Consider the following 10790-nt stretch of genomic DNA (forward strand, 5'->3'; position numbering starts at 1 on the left):
CATGGATGTGTTAAATTGATAAGAAGTGATAGCAAAGATTTATATTGTTAGAAAAGATTTATATTTTGAATAAATGCTGTTTTTTTTTAATTCATTAAAGAATCCTGAAAAAGTGTCGGTTTCCAAAAAAAAATTTTGGCAGCACAACTGTTGCCAACATTGATAATTCTAATAATAAATCAGTATATTAGAATGATTTCTGAAGGATCATGTGAGACTTTAGATTGGAGAAATGGCTGATAGAAATTCAGCTTTGCATCACAGAAATAAATTATATTTTAAAGGGGTCATATGACGTTGCTAAAAAGAACATTTATGTTGTGTATTTGATGTAATGCAATGTGTTAATGCGGGTTAAGGTTAAAAAAACACATTATTTTCCACATACACACACACACACACACTACTGGTCAAAAATTTGGAATAATAGAGAATTCAGCAAGGCTGTATTCATTTGATCAAAAATACAGTAAAAACAGTAATATTGTGAAATATTATTACAATTTAAAACAACCGTTATCCATTTGAATATATTTTAAAAAGTAATTAATTTTTTTGATGGCAAAGATGAATTTTCAGCAGCCATGATGAAATCATTCTAATACGCTGATTTGCTGCTCAAGAAACATTTCTTATCATTATCAATGTTAAAAACATTTTTTTCTGTTTAATGTTTTTGTGGAAACCATGATACTGTACCATCCAAAGCTTTGATGTATGTAAGTATTTAAATAAGTAAAAAAAAAAAACATAACTATTCAAAACTTTTGAGTACTGCTATTTGCTCAGCCAATAGCAGGAGTTCGGGGCGGGCCTAACTGTTTGACCGACCAATAGAGTACATGGGGAGTGATCGGGAAACCTGTCTGGAAACGGTCATTATTTTTTGCAAATATAATCCTTGACAATTAAACAACATTACCAATTAACCACATGTTTGAATTCCGTTCCTAATAGTTGAAACTATGATTTCTTTGCTTCCTATCAGTGGTAGATTCTGTACAGGACAATGAGACAACGGAAGAGCCAAATTCAAATGAGGAAGAGGAGGAAGACGAGGAGGCGGTTTCTTCTGTAAATGAGAATGAAGATGTTGAGGAAGATGAAGAAGACAGAGACGAAGATGAGGAAGATGAACTGCAGGAACAGTCTCCTCCAAGCGGTCATGGCAATCTCGTTTCTCAGCTAAGCACGGAAGAAGGTGTGTTCATTTTCACATAATGAAACTCAGATAAAATTATAAGATAATATTTCAGTATACAAATGCATTTTTTTATTTCCACAGACCCAAGTAAAGTCGTCATCGCATCAGTGCCTCAGTCAAACTCTTTTCTTCAAAAAGAACTGTATAGAGTCCCTGACGGCCCTAGTCCTGTGGTTTTAAGAGGGCCTTTTACTAATCCTGTGGGGTCGCCGCATATAGGCAGCATACATCCGCCACTGCCCCCTAGCTGTATAATAGAAGAACTGCATCGAGCACTGGCAACAAAGCTCAGGCAGGACAGGTGAGGATGTTACCCTATTTTTATTATTGCTCGATTTCAGAAAGACTTTTTATAAATGGGTTTTAGAAGCATTTTCAATAGTTATTACTAATGTATCACATTAAAATGTGTCTCTTTCTTTTTCTTTAGCATTGAGCGAGAGCCAAGTGGAGATGGTGAAAGCAGAAAGGAAGCGGAGGAAAACAAGGAAAATGTTCGACAGGACCACTGCTTCACTGACGCTTCAGGAATTATCTACGATATTGACAGCTGGAACGAATCTGTCATTTCTGGTGGGTTTACACATAACTTTTAATACTTGTAACTTTTTTTACACCTAATGTCATTAGATAGCTACTGCAATGATTTATTATAGCTAGACAATCAGGTAGAATTTGTATGTTTGCCATGATATTATCATTGTATCATTGTGTTTTTTCATGTTGCATAATAAAAGTAGCAAAAGAGATCGATCATTGGTCATTTTTGTCTGGAAATCTGGATTACTTTGGGTTGTTCTGTCAGTAAGTTATGAATTATATGGCAAACGTGTGCAGGCACATTGCCAAGGAGGATGAAGAAGGAACTGCTGGCTGTTAAGCTTCGGAATCGTCCCAGCAAACAGGAGCTGGAGGATAAGAACATTTTTCCTGTGCGGAGCGACCAGGAGAGACAGGAGATCCGTCAACAGATTGAAATGAAGCTTGCCAAGTAAGTCATAAATATATGTTTACTGTACTGCATATATATAAGTATATAAAATATTACACTGCCCTCTTCAGGACGTTTTTGGAAATACATGAAAATGTCATCTTCAGGGACTGCTTAATACTTTTTTTTTTTGCCAAACAAACCTGTTATAACCAACATACACTGTCAACCTTAATTCTACTATTAATTTAGCTACTAATTTTGATCTGTTAATTACACTGGGAAGCTTAGTGCTCGAGTCATATGCTCAATCTCCTTCGTTACGGACAGCAGATATGTTTACCTATATCACTTAAGGATTATATAGACAAGTGAACTTGTGAAACAGATTATGAAAACAGATTTTGTGCAAAGGTAGTGTTAGTATGTGTACAGTGGCTTGTAATGTGATGTAAGGTACATAGCAGAAACTGGGATTACAGTTGATCGAGGATTGGAGTTAATCTGAGGGAATAAATCCACTACAGCTTTCATTTGATTATATTTGATTATATCACCTGCCTTTGACTTCAGGAGTTCAGTTCAGTACATGATGCACTGCTCACGTTTGGTGTAGTGATACAAGCGATTGAGAACCTTCCGCAGACTGCAACAACAATGCTTTGCTTTTGCGTTGCTGTTTTCTGGTTTGCTATTGTTTGTCTTGCTTTGAGTTTTGTTTTGTTTATTTTGCTTTGTGGTTTGTTTTGCTCAGCTGTATTGTTTTTGTTTTGTTTTATTTTTTTCTTTGTGTTTTTTTGTTTAGCTGTGTTGTGTTTTTTTGTTTTGATTCGTTTTGTTGTATTTTGTTTTGCTTTTCTTTGTTTTGTGGATTGTTTTGCTTTGCTGTGTTGTTTGGTTTTGTTTTGCGTTGTTTGTTTTGTTTTGTTTTTTGTGTTGTGGTTTGCTTTGCTGTGTTGTTCGGTTTTGTTTTGCGTTATGTTTAATATGTTTTGATTGGTGTTTTGTGGTTTGTTTTGCCGTGCTGTTTTGCTTTTCATTTTGTTTTAATGCATTTTTACATTTTCAGTATGGCATTACAAATCTCAGCTGTTAGATTCTCAGCAAACAAAAGGAAATTTGTGGTGAAAACTGCATTACCCATGATGCTGTTACGGGGCAAACAAGACGTGAGACATACTGATCCATTTGCAAGCTTTATTAAGGGTGTGATCAAAACAGGCGAGGGTCAGGCAATGGCAAACAGGTATATAGAAGACAAAACAAGAGCAGTCCAGTAAACAAGCGAGGGTCAGTCGACGGCGAACGTAATCCAACAGGGGCGAGACTAGAGGGATAATCCAGGTACAAGGCAAAGATCAGAACACGAGAAAACAGACAAGGCAAGACTACGATAAGGCTAGGAAAACTAAGCAGGCTCCGTAAGGTAAGCTATCAGCTATAGCAGTGATACACCCTAAAAAAAAATACTCAGCCGTTTGAAATGGATCTGAGTAAGTGTTATATAGTGAATGTGTGATTGGTTACAGCTGTGTGCAATCAAAACAAGATAAAAAAATAGAGATATTTTTTGTATCATATCTCTAATCATCTTTAATCAGCACTTATTAATTAAACCGGTACTAACTGCTACTTCATTGTATTGATGTTTATATTTGGTAAATAAATAAGTAAAGTTTTTATATTCTATATGTCTGTCAATAATAACTAATAACATGGATACCATTTTAATTATTAAGTAATTATGAATTTTGTTTCTGATATTGCACAGTAATATCACTATTGCTACTTCTTTGTAATAACATTTATATTTGTTAAATAGATAAATATATATAATTTATATATTAATTTTATAATATAAATTATATAATTTAAATATTAAGTACTCTTATAAGTGAAAAAACAAGTGTTTTTATCATATCTTTAATCAGCACTTTAATTAAATTGTTTTATTATTAATATTTATATTTTTAAATAAATAATAAAATGTTATAATCAATACATGCATATCAATAATAATAATAATTAAAATAGTAAATAATGTACTAAAGTTTTTGGTGGTTGTTAAGGTGAAAATGTAATCTTTACTTCAGTCAAAATACTTAAATGTGCTAACATGCTTTTTGAGGTCTTCCGTTGCTTTGTAGTGCACAAAACCACTACAGACTACTATCAAGTAGATTACTGTAGTCTGTCTGTCAGATAAGATGCATTGCTCAAGCAGGTCTGTTGAGTGACCCTGCGACTGCACTCTTGATTAGATCACCCTCACTGAGTCTCTCTTTGGCTCTTTCAGAGAGGAATGATCAGACGGAGCAAGAGGAAAGAAGAGAGATCAAACAGAGACTGAACAGAAAGGTAAACAACAGCTCTCACATGAACCTCACATTCATTTCCCTTGCAGCATGCTTTATTTGTATATATCATGGATGCTGTTGGTCATGTTTTAGACTTCTGCTGCTAATATTGCTACTTGCAGTAAGACATTATAAAACATTGTCTAGAGCTGAATAAAGATGCATCAGTCAAGGACAAGCAGTGGTTTTCAGAGGGGTAAAGCAATTTTGTGGACTAATAATGTTCAGAATTAGTTGCATCAGATTGAGAGAACCTCCATTAAAGTATTCAGACCATAGAGTTTGATGAGAAGAAAAGAGACGATTTCACTGACATGCCAGAAATGACTGAGATCTGTAAGCTACATTTTTTTTAAAAATGTGAGCATGTGAATTCTTATTAGGCTAACCGAGACTTGTCATTTGCACTTACATATTGTTGCTCTTTTGTTAGTTTTTATTGCTTCTATTGTCCTCATTTGTAAGTTGCTTTGGATAAAAGTGTCTGCTAAATGATTAAATATAAATGTAATGTAAATGTTATACAATTATCTAAACATCCCCATGCTATTTAATATTTCCCCATCACTAGAAATATTATTTCATGATTTATCACTTTTGACCAAAAGCTGGCTCCCAGACTCCCAGATTGATGTGGTGTGGTTAACTAGGGGTGATGATGACACGCACATAGTTTGGTGCCAGTATGCCAAAGAACTGCAGAAAAACAGCCTTAGATCCATTTTGGCATTTTTCATATCTCCTGACCACTTGGTGGCAATGTGGCAAAACTGTGCAGGTAACCTCAGGACATGGTCGTCATAACAACCTCCAAGTTTGCACAAAATTAAAAATACAAGACGTAAAACATGATAGTTCCACCTAGTGGCCGATTTCTTTCAAATTTCTCACAGACCTCTAGGGCCATGAGTCAAACGGGCCCACAGAGTTTCGTTCCGATCGGCCTCTGTTAACCTTGTCTAATAGGTTCTCAAAGTTAATTGGCTGATGGCGGCCATGCTTTTCAAGATACACCAATGCCCTCGAAGATATTGGTGGCACCATGGACAATGACACTGGATGCCAAATTTCAAGTCAATCAGACTAATGGGTGCATAGTTACAGCCATTTTCAAGTTTTTTTTTCTTGTTATAGTGCCACCAAGTGATCAAACTCCCCAATTTTTGTAATTTGAGCAAAGATTGAGCTCATTCATATGTGTTCTGAGTTTGGTGAAAATAGCTTAATCCATTCAAGAGTTATAGCCGTTTTAATAAAAGTGGCTCTACTCACTTTGAACGTTTTTGCGTCCTGTTCCGACCGATAATGGAACTTCAACTTGGTTTAGATAAATTGCTAATCAGACTCCAGAGAACTTTTCTGCACTGGTTTGGTTCTGATTAGGTAAAAAACCTATGACTAGTTTGCAAAAGTATGTTTTGCAAAATTCTCATGACGGAAATGAAATCAGAGATAGACATTTTGTTTGGTTTGAGCCAAGGATTCCAATAAAACATTGACAAACGATGTATGAATTATGCAACAACGATTTTGATCGCTGTAGTTCCCCCTATTGGCCGATTGGAGTCTTTGCCAGTCTCTCCCCAAACTGAGCTCTACCTTCTGGCCAAGTTTCAAGTCTCTAGGACTTATGGTTTGGCTTTGCACTTGAACCCCTATTAATAATAAAACAACAATAACAGCAGCAACAATAACAATTATTATTATTATATTTTGAAATCAAATAGATTTATTGGTTTTATTTTTTTCAGTGTGCAATTAATTACAAATGAATTAATACACTTAGCATGAAACACTATGGCTTGTCTACATTATTGTTAAAAAAATCAGCAATTTACCTCAAAACAGAGGCGTGACGTAGAGTAAAATGAGCATCTAAATGATACAATTGAATCAATTATTTTTTTTATTATTATGCTTTGGACATTGTGCTATTAATTACACATTGTTGTTGTTATGTTTTTGTCAATGATGATGCTAAAAACAACAATAATAATAAAACAATAGAACAACAACAATAAAAATAATGGGAGCCATATCCTTTTTTTGGCATATTTTCCCAGTGTATAATTAATTTAATGTTATTTACTTTTGATTAATACACTTACCATGAATCATTATGGCTTGCCTAAAGTACATTATGGTATAAAAATAAATAAAGAAATAAATAAACAATTTACCTCAAAATAGCAGTGTGATATACACAGTAATATAAACATATAATGAAATAAATAATGAAATTGAGTATTATGATAACAAAAAAGTTTGTTAAGGCTCATCTTTAGGCAGACTGCACTTTCAACTCCTGAGTGTCTCTGTCACTAGTGGAACCAGTGAATTTCATTGGTCAATTGCGATTTCAGTCCCTGGAGAAAATGCGTTACTTGCAACATGGACATGTATCTCATAACTGGTATGCAGCCCCATTAACAACATCATTTTTTAAATCTTACAGCTCAACCAGAGGCCAACAGTTGATGAACTAAGAGAAAGAAAGATTCTGATCCGCTTCAGTGACTATGTGGAGGTGGCCAAAGCCCAGGACTATGACAGGAGAGCTGACAAACCCTGGACAAGACTGTCTGCAGCTGACAAGGTATGAGACAAAGACAGGGTTCTTACACATTTACCCTCTGCCAGTAGGGGGCGCTTTTGGAGCAGCAGAAATATATCGGTTTCCCCGGTAACAGCTGTACACAAAGCTGCGCCACACTTGTAAATGCTGTCGATTAATAGAATACATTAAGGAATGTTTAAAAAAGATTGTGTGTGGGGAAATGGCACGAATGGCACATTCTTCACATTGTTTATTTTAGTAGCATGAAAAACAAATTCATTCATTGGGCACATGCACTCAACAAAACTCCGGCATTTTCAGCTGCTAGTACTCGAGGATTTAGTCTTCATTTTAACCATAATTTTTATTTGTCGTTTTCAAGCCAACGCTCACTGCCGCGGCTACCTCCGATCATCTGCCTGCCACTCCATCAGAGGGCGCACATCAAAAAAGACTTGTAGATCACACTACAGCCACACGCGCAGACTCGAGTGCATTTTTTTTTTGTTTTATGCAAAATTCAAGCATTTTTAAGGATTTCAAGCATCCGTACGAACCCTGCAAAGAGCTGACGTCAGCAAATCTTTACACTGGTCTGCGGTCAGTCTTTAATTCAATAAACCTGCACAGAGAAAAATGGGCTTTCCTTTATTCTTAGTGATTCTCTCAAGGTTTCTAAACCCAATATATTAGTGAAGCAACTAAAAAGCAATCTAATTTGTGTCAGTAGTCTTCTTGCTCTGCCCATGTGACTCGGTTGACTCATTATGGAGTGCGCATGTTACTGGAGGATGCGCTTAAGTGGCTTTTATTTGCGATTCCACAGGCGGCCATCCGTAAAGAGCTGAACGAGTTCAAAAGCACTGAGATGGAGGTCCATGCTTCAAGCAAACACCTAACAAGGTCAGTATGCGTGTACAGCACTCACAGATGTGCCTGCACTATTTTTAGATCCACAAAATCCAAACAGCCTGGTCAAAAAAGACAGGGACACAAATGCGTTTGCATATAAAAAGCATGAATGTGTCACCTTGACATGAATGGTTTTGGATAAGAGGTTCCTCTCGACATTATAACATTAGTGGCCTTTAGAGCTCTTATGCATGCCTACTAAAAATAACTGATTGATGCAACAGCCTTGTCCCTATTATATCGTGTTTGTGATTGCGAAAGGCACCTTTGTTGATTTCTCTCCTCTCCATCAGGTTTCACAGGCCTTAAGAGGGGGTTTTCTTCTGTGAAGAAAATGCTGAAAGCAGTGTTCGTGTTAAAATCCTGGAGGTGCCTCTTCCAGAGCCGTGGCTTCGTCCATGGGATTCCCTTATTCTTCCAGTGCCCTTGGCCGAGTGGTGTTTGGGTGCGGTTAGCGTCAGAGGCTGCGTCTCCACCGCAGGCGGTCACAGGAGGAACCTGAAGAACATCTGCAGATATATTTATCCTGAGGCTGACGGAGTGTAGTGGCAGAGGACTTTTTGATGTTTTTAGAACTGGACTGCATTTCAGTGGCTGCAAAGAAAAGACGAATCAGTTCTGGGTAAATGTTTGTGTACATGTAACCAGCTCCTCTGAAAAGAAAAGTAAAAAAAAGAAAAAAAGAAGAAAAAAACAAACACTTGAGGGTTAATAAGCCTGCTATAAATGAATTTCATATTTACTGTACAAAAGTCAGTTTGAACAGGGTTGTTCATGTCATCACTTGAAAAAAAAACAAACCAACAAAAAAAACTTTGTAAGCACTACTTGTCTTCAAAATACAATTTTGGAAATACTTCTGTGTTGTTGTTTTTTTAAGTTTAATTATATACACACTACAGTTCAAAAGTTTAGGGTTTTTAATGTTTTCTCTCCAAGGCTGCATTTATCAAAAATCAATCAGTAATATTGTGAAATAAAGCTGAATTTTCAGCATCCTTACTGATTTTATTTGTGAAAACTGATTTTTTTTATTCTTTGATGAATCGTAAAAATAGCATTTATTTGAAATAAAAATCTTTATTATAAATTACATTATAAATGTCTTTACTGTTACTTTTGATCAATTCAATGCATCCTTGCTGAATAAGACTATTAATTTCTAAAAAAAAAACTGACCCCAAACTTTTGAACAATAGATAACACTGCAGGAAATCTGTCTCACTGTCTCAACCATGAAACTATTTCCTCTTCCCTAAATCCTATCTATTTTGCCGGTTCCATTTACGGAGGACAAACGAAAATGCATTAAAGGCAGGGTAGGTGATTTGGTTCAAAAACATGTTTTGTTATGCTGGTTGAAAGTCTCATCACATCCCAATAGCAATTACTAAGTTAAGTGGTCTAAATTTATTTATAAGTATTTATATAATCTGTGGAAGCGTAGGACCATAAAATGTTCGTCCAATATCCCTCGGTCTGAGGGCTACAATAGGCTGTTCTACCTGCATACCTCCACACACCCTGTTTGCGCAGATGTGATACGTCATCAGTGCGTTCCATCAAGCTATTGCAGACCGAGCGAGAATGGAAGACGTTATTATTGTAATATTATGCGTTTTGTACTGTGATGTTTTCTCACCGGTGAATGAGACATGAGGTAATCTGACAGAGTTGCATTCAACCCTCCACAAACATCATCTCTCACAGTGTCGCTGGTTAGCCTCTGGTCTGCGTGTGAGCGTTTATGTGTTTTGGAGGAGGCGTGGCTTTAGAGAGTGATTTGCAGGGAGGGTGGGATCTTATGCTTTCAAAGCTAGCCTTTGAAAAAGCTAGCCTCTCCAAAATCGCCTACTCTCCCTTTAAAGTCACTCAATCTGATCTTAATTTTGAGTGCCTTCAACTGCAAGTAAAAATTAGAAAAAACCCTTTCAGTAAAGCTTTCTGTCTTTATTTTTCAACGTCTCCCATCAACTGAACCCATGAGGATTGCTTATTCAGGCCCTTGCTAGTGAATGCAAAAAAAGTTCTTAAGATGGTTTCAGAATCCAGTATCACTTTTTAATTTCTGCGCACATAAATCTGAAGTTGATTATTATGAGGTGGGATGTTTGAAATAAATGCATTTGTTCTTACATTACCTATAACATTCACTTATTTGCTTTTCACAACTATTCATTATTCATATTAAAAACCATATATGGCATATATAAGCAAATATGTGCGCAAAAACCATGTACAGCCAACCATTTTTTCACGAAGACCAGAATAAACGGCATAAAGTACAAATATTAAACCTTTTGAGTAGGAAAAATTTAAAAGAACATAACATTAATGATATCCAAGCATACAAACACATTTTAGGAGTAGCTTAAAGTGATTTTCAAATGGCAGATTTTTTTTCCCTCAGGTCAGAACCTCGATGTATCAGGGAAGAACAAGGATTGCAGTCCTCTTCTCACACTCGTCAACTCTTCCTCGTGCTACAAAGACAAAAAAACTTGAATTCAGTCCTGCAGAATTTTGTGACTTTAAGTATAAAATATCAGTTCTGTTTGGGCTCTCTCTCACCATTTCTTTGAAGAAACGCTCCTGAACTGACTTCATGTTCTTCTTCATCAAAGACATCTGCAACAGAAGCAGACAATCAAAGGTTAAAATGGCTTGAACTGTAAATATGACTAAACATAGAACCATGTTGGAGCTCACTCAAAAAAGGTTTAGGTCCTCACCTCCACAGAGAAGATTTGTTTCTCATATTCTAGACCAGGGGTGGCGAACGTCGGTCCTGGAGAGCCGCAGCCCTGCAGAGTTTTGCTTCAACCCTAA

General features: G+C 36.2%; 2 protein-coding genes across 2 annotated transcripts in view; one reads left to right on the plus strand and one right to left on the minus strand.

Annotated features, from left to right (window-relative positions):
* LOC107663052 (phosphatase and actin regulator 3-like) overlaps window positions 1-8223 on the plus strand; it is a 35985-nt gene extending 27762 nt beyond the window's left edge. The window contains exons 4-10 of the mRNA XM_016453203.1: window positions 989-1201; window positions 1286-1505; window positions 1635-1777; window positions 2042-2195; window positions 4397-4493; window positions 6948-7088; window positions 7876-8223. Of these exons, the coding sequence (XP_016308689.1) occupies window positions 989-1201; window positions 1286-1505; window positions 1635-1777; window positions 2042-2195; window positions 4397-4493; window positions 6948-7088; window positions 7876-8061 (1154 nt within the window). The 3' untranslated portion in view covers window positions 8062-8223. The remainder of the gene's footprint in view (window positions 1-988; window positions 1202-1285; window positions 1506-1634; window positions 1778-2041; window positions 2196-4396; window positions 4494-6947; window positions 7089-7875) is intronic.
* A 2036-nt stretch (window positions 8224-10259) lies between these two features.
* Window positions 10260-10790, minus strand: part of LOC107663054 (uncharacterized) — a 5875-nt gene continuing 5344 nt past the window's right edge. Inside the window, exons 10-11 of the mRNA XM_016453204.1 lie at window positions 10533-10589; window positions 10260-10444 (exon numbers count right to left, since the gene is read on the minus strand). Of these exons, the coding sequence (XP_016308690.1) occupies window positions 10373-10444; window positions 10533-10589 (129 nt within the window). The 3' untranslated portion in view covers window positions 10260-10372. The remainder of the gene's footprint in view (window positions 10445-10532; window positions 10590-10790) is intronic.

This window comes from Sinocyclocheilus anshuiensis, unplaced genomic scaffold (genome assembly GCF_001515605.1).
Source record: "Sinocyclocheilus anshuiensis isolate Anshui unplaced genomic scaffold, SAMN03320099.WGS_v1.1 scaffold2161, whole genome shotgun sequence".
NCBI lineage: Eukaryota > Metazoa > Chordata > Actinopteri > Cypriniformes > Cyprinidae > Sinocyclocheilus > Sinocyclocheilus anshuiensis.